Source organism: Zootoca vivipara, chromosome 9 (genome assembly GCF_965207765.1).
Source record: "Zootoca vivipara chromosome 9, rZooViv2.hap1.1, whole genome shotgun sequence".
In the NCBI taxonomy this organism is placed as follows: domain Eukaryota; kingdom Metazoa; phylum Chordata; class Lepidosauria; order Squamata; family Lacertidae; genus Zootoca; species Zootoca vivipara.
Window position 1 is genome coordinate 12992431 of NC_142592.1, and position 23969 is coordinate 13016399.

Below are 23969 nucleotides of genomic sequence, written 5' to 3' on the forward strand. Positions count from 1 at the left end.
AACTTCGGCCCTCCAGATGTTTTGGACTACAATTCCCATCTTCATATTAGCTAGGAATCATGGGAGTTGTAGGCCAAAACATCTGGAGGGCCACAGTTTGGGGATGCCTGCTCTAGTCCCTATGCATTTTGTGGCTGATACAAGTTTTCTTAATTTGCTAAATGAAATCCCATCCTAACTGGCCAACTTGCAATATGTAAGAATTGATTTGGTATCCTGATGTTAAACTGCTGTTTATTAACTTCTGATACCTTAGACTCTCAAGGAGACAACTACCAAGTTTCCTTCCCCAGTACCCTATTCCAGATAGATTAAGAAAATGTGTGGAAAAGAAAATGGACATACTGATTTTTCAACCAAGTCTTGGAGAGGTAGGATGATATTGCTGTAGCATAGATAACATACATAGCTCAGAGGCAGCTGAAGGGTGGGCTATACTTGCCTATAAATACGTGTTTTCGTTGTGTTCTTAGTTTCTCCAAGCTTTATTCATTTCAGTGGAGGGGTTTTGGGGAAGGGGGATGTTTGTTGCTATTGTTAAACAATATTGAGCCAGAAATCCTTGCTGATCTACGGCAAATCACCCAGAGATATAACAGTAGATCAGATCGACTTTCTGTCCACCCCAGCATTAAATGACCAGCTTGCCCCCATTTGTTACATGGTGGACATCTTAAACTTGTTGTGCCCAGTCAGTACTTAGCTGTTGGAGGGCCTTGGATTCTCTATAAATACTGCCTTGACTTCCATGATGAACGGAAGGGGATATAGATCTACTGTACTAAACAAAGACTTTCAGAAGTGCTTGCAGATGAATTGATGTGCGTTGTGACTTCCTCAAAAGCAATGTTTTCTTGCATTAAGTTCACAGCTCCACAGCCCTTCATTGGTATTTGAGGGCTCTCATGGTTCTGTAACATACATATAAAGGATATGATAAAGCTTCTTTCTTTTCAGGCCCTGACTCTAGCTAATTATAAAGCCAAATTTTCTGCTCTGCTGTGGCTGGAGGAAATCTATGAAGAGATGGAAATCAAAGAATTATCTATGTGTGGAGTCACCTTGGAAAAGAATGCAAATTTGTTGGTACTTCGGGTTCCAGGAGTTACAGAGGGCCGCCCTTCTTTATGTATAGGTGTGGAATTTTCTATTGTCTTAAACACAGTGTTAATATTGCTCTGTCAGCAGAACACTGATCTGAACAGCATTAAGTGGTCCTGCCAATACCTTTTGGCAGGGCTCAGACCTAGTAAAATACTTGTGTTTCTTATACTGTATCGTTTTTAACCAAAAACCTACAGAGAATATACATATAAACATAAACCCTTTTTAATTTTAAAGTGCATCTTTCATCAGAGATCTCAGATATGTATTGCCTATCTGTTTTCATTTATTTCCCAATAAGACAGAAAAATTCAGAAACAGCAGGATAAGTAGGGTATATAAAGCTCTATAGCAGTGTCCTTAAAGTCCTGACAAATACCTGGTTTTTTAAATCACAAATCATAATAATTTTTCATAAAGATGTTGTTTCACAATAGCACTATGCTGATCATTCTCAGTAATCTTTTCTTTCAGTCTCCTGTGTACAGGATAGCCACCTAATTGCTATAATTTGTACAGGACCAATGAAATGATTTATATCTTCTAATTCAGGTGACAGAGTAATATTGAAGACCCAAGATTATTCAGAGCCCATAGTCCACTACATTGCATTTGTCACTGAGGTAAGCTTCCCATATCTTTTGCTCTTTTTGGCTTTTGTCCTGTTTTGTTTTTTAACAGCGGTGCCCTATCCATGTTTACTAAGAAGTAAGTGGGACCTACACCCAGGTGAGCATTCATAGCATGACAGCCTAAGATTTTGAAAGGAAACTAAGTGCAAGAAATACTTTGTTACTGGTATTCCTTGGAATTATTTTACGGTATATCTAAGTTCTTAGATTTGTTCAGTGCTTCTAATCTGAATTTCAACAGTTAAATGCAATTTCTGTTAAAACATTTTTCTTAGAAGCTTAAAAGTTACTGTTCACATAGAACACCCTCCCATCAGATGTCAAGGAGACGAGTAACTATATAACTTTTAGAAGACATCTGAAGGTAGCCCTGTATATGGAAGTTTTTAATGTTATTACGTTTTTATATATGTTGGAAGCCACCCGGAGTGGCTGGGACAACCCAGTCAGATGGGTGGGGTACAAATAATTCATTATCATTATTATTATTATTATTATCATCATCATCATACCATGTTAAGAGTTCTGTCAGTGCTACAACATAATAAATACTTGTTTGTGATCTTTTTCCTTTCTGTATACAGATTCATGATGAAGAAGTTACTCTGAAGCTTAACCCAGAGTTCGAACAGGCATATAATTCTGAACCTATGGATGTGGAATTTACTGTTAGCAGGTATGCTTTTTCTTGAAATTGTATTTCAATTTATTATGAAGCAAAAGGGAACACATTCTTCATGCAACTTAGGAAAGGCTGAATAATACATTTCAGAGTCAGTTTTTCATAGTTGTTAATGTGCATTGGCTTAACAGAACAACTAGCTTATGAAAGTACTATTTTCTTTGTGTAAATATTGCAGCAGCCCTAAAGTATATTAGGTATTGTCACAGTGGCGCTGGTGGCTACTCTAGAGTAACGACTCCTCACAGCTCTGCATTTTATCCTTTTATTTAGTGCAGTCTATTTACAGTGCTGAAACAGTGCTATGTACATGTTGTTAGTCGGGTGCAGAACCTCCGAATGGAGATTCCCGCGTTTTCCTCCAGCAAAGTAGCCTGGGGATACTAAATCTCTGCCCATGACATTTCCTGCGCAATTCCGGGGTCGCTGGGGTCGGTCTTCTTCCCGCGGCTTCCCTGCTTCCCCCTTCCGTTCCCAAGCGGCGCCTTGGCTCAGCTACCTTGCCCGAGCCCTGGCTCCTACTTCCTGATTCCTCACTAGAGACATCCCCCTCCCCGCTCCCACTTGCGCTTGGGGAAGAGCTTGTGGATAAGATGGGAGGCGGCTGTCTATAACTTCTGTCCCTCACAGGTATGTTACGTATGTTGATTATGGATACTATTGTAGTCTCTTACTAGTAATCTGATCTGTTGACAGGACCACCAGCCGAAGATGCCATTTTGCAGTAGAACAAGCCATACATTTAGGAGAAAAAGGTGGGATATTTGTCACATATCAGATCAGTTTTTCTACATTACCATACGCCACTACTGATGTGTCTCGGGGCAGTTTTTTGGTGTAGAACTGGAGTTGAGGTTTGAAGTTGCAAGTCTTTGTGCCCACAGGGGAATAACTAATGCACTTTGGAGAGAGTGTTACTGTTTGAATTTTTGCTGACTTTGTAACTTTGATTCCCCCCTGTCCCCGTGGGCTACTTCAGCTGAAAAAGGGTTAGGCTGAGGGAAGACACTACTGTATTGAAATTCTGGTCCTTAAAAGACTGCAAGTATAAATAATGTTGAGATCTTCTACTGTCAGTTTCTATTAAAGCAATTCAGTGGATCAAATTCTTATTCAGAATTATATACCATTCCCATTTCCCTCTCCTTCCTGTTCCTTCCCAAGTTTTATTTCCAGATCGTGTCACTGTGCAATCTCCACAAGTTGTCAAGCAGTGGCGTGATTCAGAATGTCTTTCCGATGCACAAAAGCAAAACATCACAGAAGAAGATGAGGTATGCCTTTGCCATCCATTTATTATCCGCTTTACAATAAGCTATTTACTACCAAATGGTGTGGCAGTCTGTAAAGTTCATGTATAAGAGAACCTAATTTTGTTCCTTTGCCACTATAAATAGCCTACTTGCCAACATTTTATACTTGGATATTAACGTCAGAATGTCATTTGGGATGTTCCATACAGTAGTTTGTTTTCTGTCTTGAAAATGCAAACCGAAGTTCTGAAATTAATAACTCATACATGTTTTTCTCCATAGCAATTTCACATCTTCACCATCTATGCCTTCTGCCCTTTGTAATGCCTCCGTTATAGTTTTCCCTATAGATGAGTACTAAAGAGATGACCTGCCAGAGGAAACTGATGCAGATTCCTCTTATGCTAGAGCAGCCATAGGGAACCTCCGGCCCCCAGACCAGACCAGTAGTCTGACCTATGAAGCTGTCAGGTGTGGGGTGGGTAAGGCCACAGCTGCAAGGGAATATTCAAGAGTGTTAGTGTGCACTTCCAGTTGCTCCTCTGCAAGCAGGGGTTGCACTCCACACTTCTTAAATTTTGGTGCAAGTGCCACTGGGATCTGCTCCCAAGTGGAACCAATCCCTGTCACAAGGGGGAGGGTTGAATTTAAATTAAGCCCCACCCACCTATCAAAGTGGGGGTCCAGCCTACCAAGCAGATCCTTTTCCCTACCCCTTCATTTCAGCGGGCTTTTTGCATTGTTGCATCCAAGTATGCCAAACACTCTTCTGTAAACATTGCTCGAACGGGTTGGCAGAGTTGATGTGCTATACTCCTAAATTCCTGGTGGGAAAAATATTCAAACCAGAGAAACCTGGAGTTTGGCTGCATGTTTGCATAGCTCTTTTGAATAGCTGCATGACTAAGCTGGGTAGCTGCATGCCCTGTCTGGCCTCTACAGCTCACTGATCTCTCTGGGGAATTTCTATTAAATCTTTATTGGCTTTTTCAGGCCCTGTTTTACTCCTTCCATCATAAACTTTAAATTTTGCTTACCAGAATGGAAAAGGCCCAGAGTAGCTGTACCTGGAGGTTAAGCATGGACATCTTCTCCCTCTTCCAAATTAAGCAACTAATCTCTCTCTTCTTCCCAATGTGTTTAGTTAAGTCAGGGACAGCATGAGGAGAAAAGTGCATTGTCTTCTCTCTTCACATTTTAAGAATGCTTTTCCAAACATTTTTCAAATGTTTTTCCGAGCAGTGTTGTATATGCAAACTGTTTGAAGTCTCTTTGGAATGTACACATGAATAAGCTGTGCCTGAAATTATTAAGTCATGACTTGCATTAGCAATTATCAAATCTAAAATTTGAACAGATGCCACTATTTTTTTAAATACTGTATATTTAAATACTGTTGATCTTCTCTTTTGCTACTTGCAGGATAAGAGGGTACAAAATGGCAATGAAAGAAGGATGCCAAAAGACGAGGCAGCTGTCATTTCTGACGTGGTGACTGTTGCCACACAAACAAGTTAGTACAGTGGTACCTCGGGTTACAGACACTTCAAGTTACAGACGCTTCGGGTTACAGACTCCACTAACCCAGAAATAGTACCTCACGTTAAGAACTTTGCTTCAGGATGAGAACAGAAATTGTGCGGTGGCGGCAGTGGGAGGCCCCATTAGCTAAAGTAGTACCTCAGGTTAAGAACAGTTTCAGGTTAAGAACGGACCTCCAGAACAATTTGTTCTTAACCCCAGGTACCACTGTATAAGCTTAATGCATGGTTTATTTCTGCTTAATATAAAGTGGTTTGGTGGACCTGCTGTATTTTAGGGTAAACTTTCTATATTTGGCTGGTGTTTTTAGATATATTTGTTTCTTTAAGAATATTATAAATAATAGAAAAACGTTTAAATACTGACTTTTAAAAATTATTTGCAAGCCAAAGAAAAACACTTTTTAATATACACAATTTTGAATGTAGTTAATGGAACTTCAATATCCAGTAGAAGAAAGTGTGACTTCTTCAATCCCATGCTGAATGAGCATCAGAAACTAGCAGTGAAAAGGATTCTAAGTGGTGAATGTCGTCCAACTCCTTACATTCTCTTTGGACCACCAGGAACTGGTAAAACTGTCACAGTGATTGAAGCAATTTTGCAGGTAACAGTTAGCAACAATATATTTGGGTTTCGACACTTTTAGCTTTGTCAACTACAGTCGTACCTTGGAAGTCGAATGGAATACGTTTGCCTTCCAAAATATTCAGTGCGGCTTTTTATTGGCTGCAGGAAGCTCCTGCAGCCAATTGGAATCCCTGTCGGACATTCGGCTTCCAAAAATAGTCCGCAAACCAGAACAGTCACTGATTTGCAGCGTTTAGGGGCCAAAACATCTGAGAACTAAGCAGTTTGAAAACCAAGATACGACTGTAATTTGTGTAACAATGAATTAGCTTTGAGGTGCATTTCTATTGCTTGAGAAGGTAGAAAGAGAAAACCAAGGCATTGACTGCAATAGAGTTCTACCACAAGTAATTTCTGATTTGCGGACAGAATGACCTGCCCTGTCTACACTGTAATCATCTGGGTGTGAGACTCAGCACAGTGATGTTGCTCTGATGTAATGAAGGGGTGCAACTAAATGTGTTTCAGAATGGAAACCTTTTATGGCGGATCAATATAAAAAGGGGAAACCCTAATTTGATGCGTAGCCAGTATTCTCACGCCATGGTAACCCATAGTTAGTGGTTTGCTTTGGATGTAGAGATTGTTTGTGCTTTGTATCTCCCCTAGCACAAGTGTGAACAGTAAACTACAAAGCAAACCACAATTCCCAGGTTGGACACAACGCAACGCTAAGCCCAAAGATCATGTTTTGTTGCTCATACTATGGGAGGAATGAAGCAGGCACCATATATGCATTCACAGTGAACCATTAACTGTGGTTTACCATGACATGTGAATGCAGCTGTAATTGGTAGATAATGGAGGTATTTTGAAGGCAGCATTATACCTATCTTAGTCTCTTTTCAAGAAGATTTCATAATAACACGTGAATTTTGGAACTTGAGTGAATAGGGGGAAATCACTATTACAAATGTTGGTCTTTGTTTATTAAATGGCAGATGACATGAATAAATAAAAAAATAGCAAAAAAAATCTGTTCAGTATTTTTAACAATTTGTGATTTTTTAAAATTAAAACTTTAGATACATTACACCTTACCAGACAGCCGAATACTGGTCTGCGCGCCATCAAACAGTGCATCAGATCTAGTTTGTTCACGACTTCATGACAGCAACTTGTTAAAGCCAGGAGTTATGGTCAGAGTTAACGCTTCCAGCAGAAATGAAGAGGTAATTTTTATTTTAAAGCTTGATGTGCCCCATGTGACTTCATTGTATCTTAATTGGATTATGAGGTAGATCATGCACTTAAAACAGGCATCCCCAAACTTCGGCCCTCCAGATGTTTTGGACTACAATTCCCATCATCCCTGACCACTGGTCCTCTTAGCTAGGGATCATGGGAGTTGTAGGCCAAAACATCTGGAGGGCCACAGTTTGGGGATGCTGGACTTAAAAGCTCAGCATTGGCTATATACAATAAGTTTGCTTAGTACTGCATTGGCTATATACAATAAGTTTGTTTAGTTCATTGCTGTTTTTCTCCCTTTATTTGTACTGAGCAGTACTTAGGAACATAGAAAGCTGCCTTATATGGAGTCAAGACATTTGGTCCCATGTAGTTCAGAATTGTTGACTTGCAGTCAGTAAAACTTCCCAGAAAGAAAAACAAGTTATTGGCATCTTTTCCCCCAGTCTTTAAAATTATGCTTTGGTTTTGGCGTATGGTAAGGCCACAACTTACACAGGGGTTAGCTTCCAGGGATTGCACCTAAAGCCAAAATTGCATATAGTCAAAACCCATTGAGTGCAACTGCAGGTAGGATCGCCAAAGTCATTTTTCATGGAACCTTACCCCCCTTTAAAGATTTTTTTTTGCCACTCAAATAAAAGTGAATGCTCACAAGTTAAATGTACGTAAGTTGCAGGCTTACTGTAGTGCCTTCTGTGTACATGAGCTATACGCTGTACATTAACCCTGTGATAAAAATACTTAATGCAGAATTACTGGCTTGTGTTGATAGACTCTCAGTGATGTGATAAAGCTTTACAGCAAAGATGGAGAAGACATTTGGAAAGCATCTCGATTCAGGATCATTATAGTGACATGCAGCAGTGCAGGAATGTTCTACCAAATAGGAATAAGGTATTGCAAATCCATGTTTTTGTGAAACATTCAGAACAAGACAGGGATGTAAAGATGCCCCCAAGGTAGTCACCTGAACCAAAAAAATGAGGAAATTCAAAAACATCCCATCATTCTGTGGTCTTTATTCATAATGTGTTTCACAGTAGAAGCTGAGTCATTGAATATTTTAACATGTCGTTTTAACTATCAAAAAATTCCATGAAACTCACTGAGTGACCTTGTCACCCACTGCTTCTACTGGCAAAAGTTTTCCCATCTCTTCTTCATGAATGAAAGAGGAGGAGAGGGGAGCACATGAGCTCCACGGATTGTAAATGAGCAAAAGAAAGGATTGCACAAGCCTCAAGTCTTGCAAAGTTCGTTCACATATCAGCATGTTAGGTGATTATGTATGTTCACTTTATTGTAACGTATGTGAAGCAGCCCCAAGGCCGCCTGTTTAAACTTGTACAAATTGATAATCAAAGGCTTTAACTGGATTGAAACACTATTCATTCACAAGTATATTATTTCTGGTTTTTTAAATAATTGCTTTGGTACCACCACAGGGTGGCAGAACATGCAACAAGACAGCAATTTCAACTTTTGTTCTATTAACTCTAGGCTTGGACACTTTACACATGCCTTTGTGGATGAAGCAGGACAGGCCAGTGAACCAGAAACCCTCATTCCACTGGGGCTGATTTCAGAAGTCAGTGGGCAGGTGTGTACGTTACTACCGCCTTGGTTGGGTTGAGCCTCTTTCCTTTCCTTTGAGAGTTGTGAAATAAATTTTCTAGAAAGAAGAAAATACTAAATTTTTGGAAGATCTTGTCATATGCTGCTGGTGCATATGATATTAAGGATGTGCTTCTACAAAAGCACTCGCTGCATGCAACTACTTCATTTCTTCCTTTGCCCAAGCTGCAAAACCTGATTGTGACTTCCAGGCTCATTTGCTGGCAAAAACAGAAGCCAAACAGGAGCAAAGGGGATGCGTGAATCTCATGCTTCTTAAGACAAGATTTGATAGTGTGAACATGGTCTAAATGACAATGTATTTGATTTTTAATTGTCATGTTGTTGCAATATTGTAGTTATCAAACACTGTTAAGCCTTAGTAAGGTAATAGGCCACATGGTCACAAATTAATGTTCATGTCTAATTCCAGCATCTCCAGCTAAAAAAAGAAAAGGAAGAGAGGAATTCTTGAGAAGGGCTGGGAAAGATATTGGCCTGAGGTTCCGGTTTCCGCCGGCAGGAATGGCGGACCTGTTTTCCATCCCTCTGACCTTCGTGAGGAATTTGGCGGTTGCTAGGGGAGTAAATGGCAACCCCCTACCCTCTCCGGGGGTTACGGAGAGGGGCCGCTGGCCCGCGATGCCCCCAGACCCACTCCGACTGTTTATGGAGTGGGGGGAGCTTGGGCTGAAAAGCACTTACGAGGGCCAGGACTCCCGGACGCTAATCTGCATGGCGGGGATTTCCATGGTTAAAGAAGATAATTAGGCTTAAAACTATGGACATACTTCAGAAGGAGGGGAAGAAGCGCTGTTTACTGCTGAGAAATTTATGCTGCTGAGGGAGAGGAGTCAAAGGCTGTATATCATCTGGAAGAAGGATTGATGGGGACGGAGCGATAAGGGAATTGAGTTTTTTTTTATTTTTCTTCATACTTCGTACCTTCCCAGACGCGATGTCCTGGCTTGTTTGGAGTGAAAGAGAAGCAAAAGACTGTGTGAGTTGAACTTTATAAACTGTTGTTACTGAGCATATTTTTTAAAGATGTGGAGTTGCCGATGAGAAAAGCCCCCCCCCCTAGTCGGACGGAAGGAGTCCTGGACGCGTTCGGAGGATTTATGAGCTGTGACGCACTTTGAATTGGAGCAGCGACCTGAAGCTAAGTTCAGCTATAGGGCAAGGAGATCCATTAATTTACCAAGAGTTTATGGTTTGATGTTTGGGTCTTCTGCCTGGAAAAGCTGTAAATTCTATAAAGATCGTTAATCTTCATGGCTATGAGAGAAAACGAAAGTGATTTGAGTTTTTTAAGATGGCGCTGCTTCGTGTTGAGAGTCGACGCAACAGGGAGCTCCAGACCAAGAAGATTTATGGGGAGGCTGGACTGATTAACCCACACAGGAGAAAGAACATTTGTGAAACCTTGTTTGATATTTATCTCAGCAGCTGGGAAACAATCGGTTGAAAGTGGAAAACATCTATGTGACTGTAAGGGGAAGATCTGGATTATTATGAACTTGGAGGACGATTTGAACTTTAGAAAAAAGACGGCAGTGGACGGTTGCGAGGAATCCCCAATTTCTTAAAGCATGGGAACCCAAATAAAAAATTCTCTAGACGATTTGGCATAACATTCGGTTTGATTGATATATATATGTGTATAATTTGAAATAATGAATGTGATATAATTGGTTCTAATTGGAAAATTAATAAAAAATATATTTTTTTATAAAAAAAAGGGAAAGATATTGGCCTGAGTAGGAGGAATGACTGAACTGGCTCTTCTTCCATATTGCACATTATTGTTCTCGATATATCTTTCCATAGCAACTCCAGACAGAAGATTTCAGTGACTTAACTGTAGGCAGGAGAACTGTGGGCCCAGTTGACAAATGCTGCCTTTTTGCAAACGTTTCTAGGTGGCTGTCAAAACAATAAAATAGCAGCAACAGGCAGTACAATACAGCAATAAAATCTTGAAACCAGTAGATATTAAAACAATTAATTCAGATTTAGGGAGAAACAAATTACCCATAAACTCAGTTATTCCACTAAGAGCCTGAAAGACTGCCTGGTGCTTCCCAGACCCATATGCTCGATATTGGAAATTCATAATTGGAAGCCATCACGGGGGGGGGGGGGCTCTAGTAGTCACCCATCTAATTTCAGAATATGTGAGTACCCAAGAGAATGGCTTCAGACAAAGATCTTAACTGCTCAGCAGGTTAATTTGAAGAAGGGTGGTACTTGAGTTACTTGGGACTCATGCCATTTAGGGCTTTAAAGGTGAAAACCAGCACTGGAGTGTGGAAACAAAGTACTATCCCACTAGCCAGTGAAGCACTCTTAATACTGGCATGATGTGCTCAGAGAGTTCATTCCCACTTAATAGTCCAGCTGTCGTGTTTTAGACCAGCTGTAGTTTCTGAATATGCCATACTGTATACGCAGTGCATTGCAGTAAATCAGTCTAGCTGTGCCTTTCGAATCCAGTCCAGTTGTGCCTTTCAAGCAGGCCCATTTAGCTCTCACCAACCAGAGCTGATAGAAGCCAGTGCAAGCTTTTGCTGCCCACCTGAGCATTTACCAGCAGTGGTGGACCACACAGTACCCCCTCACCCCTCTTCAATTGTGAACGCTGGCCTTAAGAGAGGAGTGGGGATCTAGAGCAGACTGAATACCACTTCCCTAGACTGATAGACCATTCATCAACAGCACCTCTTTTTTAAAAATCTGTATTTAGCCTCACTTTGTTAGCCTTCCTACAGCCCATTACTGGATCCTCTGAACATGTTTTGTAAATATATTGCATGAAAATGTTACATTAAAACTTGATTTTGAGTTTCCCTTTTTAAAATAATAATAAACAATTTTATTTATAGATAGTCCTTTCAGGTGATCCAATGCAGCTAGGTCCAGTAATAAAATCCAGGCTTGCTTCAGTTTATGGATTGCACATTTCCCTGCTGGAGAGACTGATGAGTCGATCTCTATATAAGAGAGATGAGGAGGCTTTTGGTGCTACTGAATCATACAATCCTCTGTTGGTAAGTTAATTGGGGAATGGTGTTAACTGCTCAGTCTTTGAAGTTATTCAGTACAGTCATACCTCTAGATACGAATGCTGCGGGTTGCGTACAACATGGGTTATGTATGCACCAAACCCGAAAGTAACAGAACGGGTTACTTCCGGGTTCGGTGATTCGCGCATGCGCAGACATGCCGAATGACGGCATGCGCAGAAGCGCCAAATCGTACAGGGAGCATGCACAGATTCGGTGCTTCAGGGTAAGTACTGCTCGATGCATACGGGGCTCCGGAACGGATCCCGTTCGTATCCAGAGGTACCACTGTACAATAGTCAACCAGTGGTTTTGCTGATACCGAAAGAATACAAAACAAATGTTATGAATACCAGATAAAACCATGTTTCATCAGAACTTGTCATCCCCATAATACTTGCTTGTATTTATAGAGGACAGAGCAGGGGTGATGGTGGCTGCAGGTGTGTAGAAACTAGCATACTGCACTAAGATAAAATTCATATTTCTTGCCCCTCCCACTTTTGCCTCTGGCCCCACCCACCACTAGCACATGACCCCGGAAGGCTGCCCAGATGAAACACAGCCCTCAACCTGAAAAAGATTCTCCACTCTGATGTATAGTATATAATCTTGTATCTCTTCATTAAATGCAAGCTACTGTATTGTAGGCAATTCCTTCACCTCTCAATAGATATTTTATAGCAGATCTAAGATGCAGTACAAATTCTAACATTGACTCCAGTAGCCTTTTCAAACAGGTGTAATCAGCAAGTAGCATCACATCTTTAAGATTGGAAACATTTGGGGCTCCCCAGCCTAGCGAGTCAGTGCCATTGTGTATGATTGGGGGCATTGATGGAATCTGTCTTGGGGAACTCAAGTTTCTTCTCCCTGGGAAGAATGTGGCCTGCACAGCTCCTGTTCCAGTCTTATTACCTGGGCTGGCAAAGATCAACACAAACTGAACCAATCTATACATCTAAACTAGGGACGTGGTTGGCACTTTTGGGGCTTGCTGATCAGAAGGCCAGCAGTTTGAATTCATGCGATGGGGCGAGCTCCCATTGCTCTGTCCCAGCTTCTGCAAACCTAGCAGTTTGAAAGCATACCAATGTGAGTAGATAAATATTTACCGCTGTGGTGGGAAAGTAAACAGCATTTCTGTATGCTCTGGCACTCGTCACGGTGTTCTATTGTGCCAGAAGCGCTTTAGTAGCATGACAGAAAGCTGTCTGTGGACAAACCCCAGCTCCCCTGGACAAAAGCGAGATGAGCACCGCACCCCATAGTCGCCTTTGACTGGTCTTAACCGTCCAGGGGTCCTTTACCTTTACCTTAAAGGTAAAGGGACCCCTGACCATTAGGTCCAGTCGTGACCGACTCTGGGGTTGCGCGCTCATCTCGCATTATTGGCCGAGGGAGCCGGCGTATAGCTTTCCAGGTCATGTGGCCAGCATGACAAAGCCGCTTCTGGCGAACCAGAGCAGTACACGGAAACGCCGTTTACCTTCCCGCTGTAGCGGTTCCTATTTATCTACTTGCATTTTGACGTGCTTTCGAACTGCTAGGTTGGCAGGAGCTGGGACCGAGCAACGGGAGCTCACCCCATCACAGGGATTCGAACCGCTGACCTTCTGATCAGCAAGCCCTAGGCTCAGTGGTTTAACCCACAGCGCCACCTGGGTCCCACCTTTACCTTACCTTACATCTAAACTACAGACATATTCCCAGTGCAGTCCATCAGGTAGCCACTTCCAGAAGTGACATTCTTTGAAAGGTGGCAAAACTGACCCCATGTACCAATAAGTGTTTGCTTGAGATAATAATGTACAGCTCCCTGTTCTGGATTTTACTTTCTTTGCTTGCAGATTACAAAGCTTGTGAAGAATTACAGGTCACATGCTGCACTGCTCACATTGCCATCTAGACTCTTTTACCATAAGGAGTTGGAAGTGTGTGCTGATCCTTCCGTAACAAACTCTTTGTTGGGATGGAAGCAGCTGCCAAGGAAAGGTTTCCCCCTGATTTTCCATGGAATGAGAGTATGTAAAACATGTTTGTATCCAAAGAACTGGGCAGAGGCTACTTATGTGCGGATCTTGGGTGCGCAAAAGTGTATAAATTGCTATTTGCGCAGGATCATGTAGACACACTTTTGATGCTGTGTGAATTGGATAATGCAGGAAACATATATTAGGTTTGCTTATTGGTGCAAGGGAAGGGTAACAGGTGCTTGGTGAGTGGTAGGGTACTTGCTATACTTGCAGAAGGTCCCAGGTTCAATCTCTAGGCATGGCTTGGAGAGACCCTTGCTAAAACTGCCACTGCCAGCCAGAATCTGCAATACTGGGGTAGATTGCACCACTGGTCTGACTTGGAATAAGGCTGTTTCCTATGAGGGTATTTGGAATATGCTTGTCGAGCTTCAGAAAAACATCAGTGAGCATTTTATAATTTCAGGACACTAGTTTAAACTGACAACCACAGCATCATTCATCCTTGGTTTCTAGGTGTCTTGCAAGCATTAAAAAGCCAGGTATAGAAATGGGCCAATGAGCCCTCTGTGGTCTCCTGCCTTCTTTCAAGAAGCCTAAAACTTACCAAACTAACAGTGGTGTCATTCAGAGGACACCCTATTTTTTCTTCATTGCTAATGCAAACTATATAGTAAAACAATAAAAGGTACATAGTCATAGGAGAGCCTTTACACCTGCAATGTGTACTGCCCCTCCATCTGCACTTCTAGATGGGTGCTACAGAAAAATCCCTTTTGTCAAAAGGCTCTTCCCTTTAACAACAGAGAGATAGAGACCATAGACCAGGCTTCCCCAAACTACGGCCCGGGGGCCAGATGTGGCCCGCGAGGCTCATTTATGTGGCCCCTGGGGACCCCCGCCGCTCGCTGCCGCCACCCGCTCTTACCGGTGCAGCCCGGCGCGGCTGCCCACTTTTGGGTCGCTAAAGCGTCGGAAACAGCTTGTGCACATGTGCAAGTGTCAATTCCGGTGCACTTCCGGGCCGGAGGAGGCCTATGCACATGCGCACAAGCTATTTACGTTTTTCCGGCGACCCAGAAGTGCGCCGAAAATCACATGTGCGCATGCGTATGGACGTGTGCTCCGGCGCGCTCCAAACCGCAGCGCAATTGGCGCTGGCAGCACCAGCCCTCGGCGAGATAAGTTTGGGGGCCCCTGCCATAGACCATGTTCTTTTACATTGCCTGTATTATCAAGATGTCTATACAAAATTATTGCCCCATTGCTTAGAAGAATGCCCATAAGTTCTAGTTTGGAATTGTTCAGTCTACTCATGGAATACTGAAAGCAAGAGATGACAGCATTAATTGCAAAAATTTGTGTAACTAAAATTTGTATTGCAACCAGTCTAGCTGCAACAAAAAAGAAATTTACCTTTAAAGAGAGGTTGGCAAAACTTAGGGTCTAAGCATGCGCATTGCCGGGAAGGGCAGCTGCCCCCCTAAATCAAGTAAATACAAGTACTTAACTAAAAGAAATTGTAGAAAGATTTTGACAGATTTTTCATTAAAAAAAATAATGATTCCAATTTCGTTGAAATACATGACTTTTTCTGGTAAATGCATTATTTGTTTGGTGATAACCACATTAAAGTCACTTTTCTTATCAAAATGGTTATCATGAGAATAAAACAGGCTATCAGATTTTCAGGAAAATAAATATAAAGTGCATTGTTGACGGTCTTCTTTTCTCGCCTCCCAATTGCCAGGGCACTGAAACACGCGAAGGCTATAATCCTTCTTGGTTCAATCCTAAAGAAGCAGTCCAAGTAATGTTTTATTGTTGCCTTGTTGCCAAAAGCATCTACCATACAGTGTCACAGAAAGATATTGGAGTGATTACGCCTTATCAAAAGCAGGTATGGCTTCATGCTATGGATTTCTATTGTGCTAATGCTATTCTTTGTTTTTTGTCTGTTCTTTGTTTTCTTTTTGTATTGAATGTTATTGGTACATGTTTTTGTTGTTACCTGGGGTGGTATTGTAAGCTTACCCTGAGAGGTTCTAAAAGCCATGTTGTGGGATGGCAGTCACAACTATAAAAAACTGTTAAAAGGTTCATAATAATAATAATAATAATAATAATAATAATAATAATAATTAATGATCGTTATTTATAACACATCTGGCTGGGGACATGTCTGCTAATATTGCTGAAGTTGTTAGAATATTTTCCCCAGACAATAAAGTGTACGTTAGAGATAGGCAAATCTTGTCCATTTTGGTTTCTTTCGGTTTCTTATTTTTCTAGTACTGTATTTAAGTTCAACATTTCCTCATAAAACTGTGATTTGCCCATCCAACAAAAAGTCCCCATGAGAATTCACCGGAATTTTAGAGCTCATTTTGACAAATATACACATTTTTTTTTCTCACATGCTGATTTTTGTTAGCAATTTGCCCTCCTGTAGTGCATTTGCACATGTTATTTTTTTCTAATAAATGTATTTTTAGGCACACTTCCCCTAAGGTGCATGTTTCTATACCCACTATAGAGTTGGAGAACTGCACGTTTTGAAGGATTGCAGTGTTTTGGTTCGCATATTTGAGAAACTGATAATTGGATAGATCTACATCACAGTGTGACCTAACTTTTGCCACTTCCCAAATGCATCTTCTTCCACCAGTAGGGTTGTTTCCTAGATCTCAGTCTCCTCCATGAACATAAAGACTTTTCATTTGCAGAAGCCTTGTTAAGATCCAAGCCAATATGTATGTCCTTTACTACATCACATATAGCTAATAATTTTGAAAGATGCAAGAGTGGATTTAAGTGATGGCGGATCTTAATCTAAAGTTAGTAAAGCATTACATAGGCAACAGGATGTTTTCACATAAGGCCACCTAAATTTACAGTTCTCCTTTATGTTATGTGTTTAGCTCTGGGGAGGTTAACCTTTTTTGGTCTGTGGTCCATATTCAGAGTTGGATTTCAGGAACTGAATTTCTTGCTCATCTGTTTAATGCTAGCTGTGTTGAATGCCATAACCGAAATATAATTGCCATACTGTCTCTACTTTAGGTAGAAAAAATCAGAATTCTCTTGCGCAGTGTGGATTTAACGGACATCAAAGTGGGCTCTGTAGAGGAGTTTCAAGGGCAAGAATTCCTAGTGATCATCCTATCAACAGTATGTAGTGAGATGCTATTTGTGTGTCTGAAGCACCCAAGCGTTGGTCACATTCTCAAGAGCTGCAAGTGGAAGCAACAGAACAATGTGAAAATAGGTGGCATTACTCTTAATGATCAGCAGAGAGTTTAGATAAGCATGTTCAGACAATGTAGTCCTCTGCAGGTTTGCTCAGAAATAAGTCCCACTTGTTACGTGACGCTAACTCCCAGGATGCTTACTCCCAGGAAAGTGTCCAGCTGGTCAGAGCTGGAGAGTGGCAAATCCACAGTCCAAACCATTGGCAGCTCACACTGGCCAGGGCAGAACTTGTGGTTGGGAGGATAGGATTGTGCTCTGTTATATTTCTTAAAATGGCAGTCGTGTTACTGTAACAAAGGCATCCCCAAACTTCGGCCCTCCAGATGTTTTGGACTACAATTCCCATCATCCCTGACCACTGGTCCTCTTAGCTAGGGATCATGGGAGTTGTAGGCCAAAACATCTGGAGGGCCGCAGTTTGGGGATGCCTGCAGTGTAACAGATCTACTGCTAACTCCAATAAAATGTAGCAGATCCCACTGCTAACTGCCTCAGTTAAACCTGTAGCGAACCTACCGCATGGTACTACAATTAATTAAATTTCAAAATTTCCACAGGTTATCTTTTGGAATTCTTGTGTGAGGAAAAACTTAGTGATTTGGAGTCTTAGGCAGAAATTGAACAAATTAGAAAGGTTTTATTTACAAAACAAAGTTGGTAAAAAAAGGATGGGTGTGGAGTTGTGTTCTTTCAGGAAACAGTTAACTTATTAAGTACACTAAGTTTAAGGTGTCAGGCGTTAATGTAGTAAAATGCACAACTTTTCTTAAATGTCAGTTTCTAAAAATCAAGATTTACACTTCCGGTAGATGTTCAGTTTTCTAGAAGAGATGGTAAAATGCTGAACTCAGTTTCTGTTATTTCACTCTCACTCCTTTACTTAGTTATGACAGGTGTTAGAGTAAAATACTTTTGACACAGCACAGCTTTCTTCACAGCTTAATATTTTGGTTCACGAGCAAAGGGCACTTTTTGTCAGTTACCCAACCTCTTAACAATCCTACTCCTGCCTGAGGCATTTCCAAATAGTGTAACAGACCTTGGGGGTGACTACACCCCTTTTAACTGGTTTGGGAGTCTTTTCCTTCTAGAAGATCTCTCTGCTCCTGGCTAGAATAAGACCCAGGTAATCTGTATTCCCACAGTTTCTACCTCTCCTGGCTCACACTCAGCCCTCTAGTTAACTCCTGTCTGTATACCTTCCCCAGACACTCAACCTGGTCTTCCTATCTAAGCCACGAGGCTCTTTCCTCTTGCTATGGATAGTCTCCTCAGTGTGGATGTTCCACTCAGATCAGAATCAGTTCTCCCTCAGTCAGATCCTCTCCTAATCCCTATCTCCCATCTCAAATCAAGCCCTCTCTCTGTCCCTATCTAACTCTCTCCCTCTGAAAATGCTCCTTGTATTCTCCCTTCCAAAGTGCTGTTCACTCCCTTTGGCTAGCTGTCTTGGTAGCCAAACAGAGAGGCTCCAGTACTCTGTTGGGATTTCTGAGGGACTGTATCACCCGACTCTGGTCTGGCTCTGCTGTCCCTCACACATGCTGTTATCATAGGCCCTTGCATCCTAGATGCACTGCAGTAGTTGTGGAATGAGCATTATAGACTTTTGAACTTCTAGCTGGGAGCTCCTGCAACTGCTCCAGCCAATCACAGCAGTCTCAGATGTTGCACAGCTAATGCAATGTGGTTACCTCCTAACACATAGAGTATAGACGACATAGAGTATGTGTGTGTATCAGTGAGTGTATATATGGGCGCGCGCACACACATATACACTTCTGTAGAATTACCTTTGCAGGATTTAATGTTTCTGCTTTCTTCCAGGTTCGGTCAAATGAAACTTCATTTGCTGATGAAAGACAACTCTTAGGTTTCCTTACTAATTCAAAGCGCTTTAATGTGGCAATTACCAGACCCAAGGCATTGCTCATTATAGTGGGGAATCCTCATGTGCTAGTCAGAGTAAGGCTTGCTTACTATCTGCCAATGCAAAATGTTGAATTCATGCTTGCTTCAGTTAAAACTGTTAATTTCAGAGAGGAATGGCAGGTTGCCTGTGGCTATCTAGTATAAATACTGTAAAAGTTATATGCAAGGGCTTTTCATTTAGAATACATTCACACCTGCTCATGTATTCCAGCTTTTCTACTTCAGGCAATATTAACCCATGAGAGAGTGAAAAGGGTCATAATGATATTGAATATGTGGTGAATTCAGCCATGGCTATGTTGAAGATGGAACAGCCTGGGATGCAACAATAATTTCTTGACTGAAGCCAAAAGAACCCAGATTTTTCAGTAGAAATGTAACGCAATCATTTGATTTGATTTTGGTTTAATGTTTCTATTCCACATTTCCAACAACAAATGTTGAGCTCAAAGCAGTTCACAATGACCTCAAAAGCACTGAAACAACGACAACATTACAATCACTATACTATCAAACACAATAACATTTAAATAAAGCAAACAGCAACAAATTCATCAATTCAGTAAAGTCATAGTAATTTAAAATATCAGAAAATATCAGAAATTGTTCATCAAAATCATTAATATGATTCAATAAAGCATTAGCTAAGAAGAAAGGAAGTTTCCATTATGGCATAGATATTAATGATGAGTGGTTTTCATTCTTGGTGTATTTCATACAGTATTTGTAACTTTTGGAGTAAGTTGCAAGCTTAAAGCTATAACAATGGAAACATAAATTAAAACAACAGTTAAAATATAAATATGGCTAAATCATATAAGCTAAGAAACCCCACACATAATAAACTCTTCAAACACCTCATTTTAATAGCTGTTTGTATAGGGACATGGTCTAAACCACTGAGCCTCTTGGGCTTTCCGATCAGAAGGTCGGCGGTTCAAATCCCCAGGACAGGGTGAGCTCCTGTTGCTTAGTCCCAGCTCCTGCCAACCTAGCAGTTCGAAAGCATGTCAAAGTGCAAGTAGATAAATAGGTACTGCTCCGGCAGGAAGGTAAACAGCGTTTTCGTGCACTGCTCTGGTTTTGCCAGAAGCGGTTTAGTCATGCTGGCCACATGATCTGGAAAAACTGTCTGCGGACAAACGCCGGCTTCCTCGGCCTGTAAAGCGAGAAGAGTGCCTCAACCCCAGAGTTGTCTGTGACTGGACTTAACTGTCAGGGGTCCTTTCCCGTTACCTTTTTAAAAGTAACATGCTCATTAAAAATAGACTAGCCGAAGAAACAGATCCATCCCTTCTTGCCGAGCCTGCTCACTTGTCCGCATGAAATTCCTGGTAGTCTGCTAGCAAGCAAGTTTAAATACAAGGCTGTGTTAGAATATGCTTGCTGCAGTCCAGCTCATACAATAGCGTCCTAGGTTTCCTAACAACAGTTTTATATGAAAGTCAGCTACTGAGAATGTTCTAAAGATATTCTTCTTTAGGCATGCTGTTTTCAAATACTGTAAAGTTATAAATTGGTTGCAGGATTACTTTTGTTAAAATTTATATTCATAAATTCTGCAGTTGTTAACAATCTTTTTATTATTATTATTTGGTCAGGATGCCTGCTTTAGTGCTCTGTTGGAATACAGTTTGACAAATGGAGCTTACATTGGCTGTGACTTACCACGAGAACTACAAAATCTAAATCAGTGAGTGTCTTTTCAGCACTTGTGAAGGGAGGGAGGGATAAATCAGCAGTAGCTCTTTTTCCCAAAATCTGCTTTTAAGGATATAATGATAAATCTGCCACTGGTGTTATCATATCTGAAAAAGCATGTGATAAAAATGCATGTTGTGTATAGGAAATATGCAGTTAAAATGTTCAGCTCACAGCCTTAAACTATAAAACTGTAGCATCTTAACAGAATAAGGAAGACAATAATTTACTGCTATTTTCCAGGAATAGATGAGCTTAGAACAGTAAGATGTGTGAAAGGTGTGAGGAACAACTTTAGAATTTGGTGTGGATTTCAACATACAGTATTTGGGTATACATGTGTACTTATAACATTTATAAGTATACATGTGTACTTATAACATTTTATGCCAGTTTAACTTCATAGAACTGTGATTCCCAGTTTTTTGTGGGAATAGGAAACGACTACTACACTAAGGGTGGTATTCAACTTGGGTTTACTTAGAGTGGACCCACTGAAATTAACAAATATGACAAAGCTAGGTCCTTTAATTTTAGTAGGTTGATTCTGAGTAAAACTTAGCTGAATACCACCATTGTGTGTATGCAATTTAAATACAGTACCCTATGTTGTCTTTGGTTGTTGAAACGATTCCCAGTGCTCTTGATCTGGTTATTCAACTAAAAGGGTTATCAATAACAGGGCTATTTCATTACCTGTCTTGCTTGGTTAATCCACAGGTCTGAGTAATTGAAAAGATTTGCTGCACTACCGGCTAAATCTTCCTGACCATGTCCCGATCTGCCCGAAGTTTGGTTAAATAGAAAGCCAGCACTTCCCTGGCAGGTTAAGAACTTTGTATCAAAAGCACTTTAATGTTTATTTCAAAGTTGCTGTATTTTTATGCTGTTAAATATTACTAATTTGAATAAAGTTTTCTGCATGTTGTCTGTCTTGTGGGACTTGTATATATGGAAATAAGAATGATAGTAAGATACTTTGTTCACCGTTTAAAGGTGTGGTGTCAACTTTATGATGTAGTTTAAACTGCACCCCATCCTTCTGCAAATATTGGTAGCATATTTCTGTTACACAACCCTAAAGTTCCTCCCTACCCGTCCTTGCTTTCTGTTTCTTCCTTCCTTTAGGAAGCAGAATGGCAAGCAACTCCCCAACAGATTCCCCACATGTGATTAATAAGCTTACCGGCGGGTCAGGGATTTTTTCAAAAAAATGTTTTTCCGCAGGTTAAGTTGTTGAGGCCTGATTTTATTCCCTATGATAAAAACCCCTCTGTTTCCACCACCAAACGTATCAGGGGAGTCTTTGCAACATTTTGGCACCATTCTTGAGTGAATTGGAGAACGTCAGATTTTTGGTGAAATTCAGACCCGCCGGTCAGGGATTTTTTCAAAAAAATGTTTTCCCGCAGGTTAAGTTGTCGAGGCCTGATTTCATTTCCTATGATAAAAACCCCTCTGTATCTACCGCCAAATGTATCAGGGGAGTCTTTGCAACATCTTGGCAACATTCTTGAGTGAATTGGAGAACGTCAGATTTTTGGTGAAATTCTGACCCGCCGGTCAGGGTTTTTTTTAAAAAAAAAAAGTTTTTCCGCAGGTTAAGTTGTCAAGGTCTGATTTTATTTCCTATGATAAAAAAACCCCTCTGTTTCCTCCGCCCAACGTATCAGGGGAGTCTTTGCAACATTTTGACACCATTCTTGAGTGAATTGGATATCGTCAGATTTTTGGTGAAATTCTGACCCGCCGGTCAGGGATTTTTTCAAAAAAATGTTTTTCCGCAGGTTAAGTTGTCGTGGTCTGATTTTATTTCCTATGATAAAAACCCTTCTGTATCTGCCACCAAACATATCAGGGGAGTCTTTGCAACATTTTGGCACCATTCTTGAGTGAATTGGAGAACGTCAGATTTTTGGTAGAATTCTGACCCGCCGGTCAGGGATTTTTTTTTAAAAAAGTTTTCCCGCAGGTTAAGTTGTCGAGGCCTGATTTTATTTCCTATGATAAAAACCCCTCTGTATTTACCGCCCAACGTATCAGGGGAGTTTTTGCAACATTTTGGCACCATTCTTGAGTGAATTGGATATCGTCAGATTTTTGGTGAAATTCTGACCCGCCGGTCAGGGATTTTTTCAAAAAAATGTTTTTCCACAGGTTAAGTTGTCGAGGTCTGATTTTATTTCCTATGATAAAAACCCCTCTGTATCTACCGCCAAACGTATCAGGGGAGTCTTTGCAACATTTTGGTACCATTCTTGAGTGAATTGGAGAACGTCAGATTTTTGGTGAAATTCTGACCCGCCGGTCAGGGTTTTTTTTCAAAAAAAATGTTTTTCCGCAGATTAAGTTGTCGAGGTCTGATTTTTTTTCCTATGATAAAAACACAGCTGTTTCCACCGCCAAACGTATCAGGGGAGTCTTTGCAACATTTTGGTACCATTCTTGAGGGAATTGGAGAACGTCAGATTTTTGGTGAAATTCTGACCCGCCGGTCAGGGATTTTTTTTAAAAAAATGTTTTTACGCAGGTTAAGTTGTCGAGGTCTGATTTTATTTCCTATGATAAAAACCCCTCTGTTTCCACCGCCAAACGTATCAGGGGAGTCTTTGCATCATTTTGGCAACATTCTTGAGTGAATTGGAGAACATCAGATTTTTGGTGAAATTCTGACCCGCCGGTCAGGTTTTTTTTTTTTAAAAAAAAAAGTTTTTCCGCAGGTTAAGTTGTCGAGGCCTGATTTCATTTCCTATGATAAAAACCCCTCTGTATCTACCGCCAAACATATCAGGGGAGTCTTTGCAACATTTTGGCACCATTCTTGAGTGAATTGGAGAACGTCAGATTTTTGGTAGAATTCTGACCCGCCGGTCAGGGATTTTTTTTAAAAAAAGTTTTCCCGCAGGTTAAGTTGTCGAGGCCTGATTTTATTTCCTATGATAAAAACCCCTCTGTATTTACCGCCCAACGTATCAGGGGAGTTTTTGCAACATTTTGGCACCATTCTTGAGTGAATTGGATATCGTCAGATTTTTGGTGAAATTCTGACCCGCCGGTCAGGGATTTTTTCAAAAAAATGTTTTTCCACAGGTTAAGTTGTCGAGGTCTGATTTTATTTCCTATGATAAAAACCCCTCTGTATCTACCGCCAAACGTATCAGGGGAGTCTTTCCAACATTTTGGTACCATTCTTGAGTGAATTGGAGAACGTCAGATTTTTGGTGAAATTCTGACCCGCCGGTCAGCGTTTTTTTTCAAAAAAAATGTTTTTCCGCAGATTAAGTTGTCGAGGTCTGATTTTATTTCCTATGATAAAAACACAGCTGTTTCCACCGCCAAACGTATCAGGGGAGTCTTTGCAACATTTTGGTACCATTCTTGAGGGAATTGGA

The 23969-nt window shown here is 40.9% G+C and overlaps 1 protein-coding gene across 2 annotated transcripts in view; it reads left to right on the top strand.

Moving 5' to 3' along the window:
- The window catches only part of MOV10L1 (Mov10 like RNA helicase 1), a 41681-nt gene extending 20176 nt beyond the window's left edge, over nucleotides 1–21505 (top strand). The window contains exons 10-27 of one of the 2 annotated variants that reach the window (XM_060279556.2): nucleotides 257–371; nucleotides 958–1135; nucleotides 1657–1727; nucleotides 2321–2412; nucleotides 3115–3173; nucleotides 3583–3692; nucleotides 5094–5184; nucleotides 5642–5820; nucleotides 6869–7015; nucleotides 7810–7931; nucleotides 8538–8637; nucleotides 11537–11701; nucleotides 13567–13740; nucleotides 15443–15592; nucleotides 16756–16863; nucleotides 18772–18909; nucleotides 20478–20569; nucleotides 21298–21505. In XM_060279556.2, coding sequence (XP_060135539.2) covers nucleotides 257–371; nucleotides 958–1135; nucleotides 1657–1727; nucleotides 2321–2412; nucleotides 3115–3173; nucleotides 3583–3692; nucleotides 5094–5184; nucleotides 5642–5820; nucleotides 6869–7015; nucleotides 7810–7931; nucleotides 8538–8637; nucleotides 11537–11701; nucleotides 13567–13740; nucleotides 15443–15592; nucleotides 16756–16863; nucleotides 18772–18909; nucleotides 20478–20569; nucleotides 21298–21307 — 2101 coding nt within the window. In that variant the 3' untranslated portion in view covers nucleotides 21308–21505. Of the gene's footprint in view, nucleotides 1–256; nucleotides 372–957; nucleotides 1136–1656; nucleotides 1728–2320; nucleotides 2413–3114; nucleotides 3174–3582; nucleotides 3693–5093; nucleotides 5185–5641; nucleotides 5821–6868; nucleotides 7016–7809; nucleotides 7932–8537; nucleotides 8638–11536; nucleotides 11702–13566; nucleotides 13741–15442; nucleotides 15593–16755; nucleotides 16864–18771; nucleotides 18910–20477; nucleotides 20574–21297 lie in introns of those variants that run through there. The other variant, XM_088676605.1, reaches the window with a different exon arrangement.
- Nucleotides 21506–23969: the final 2464 nt, after the last annotated feature.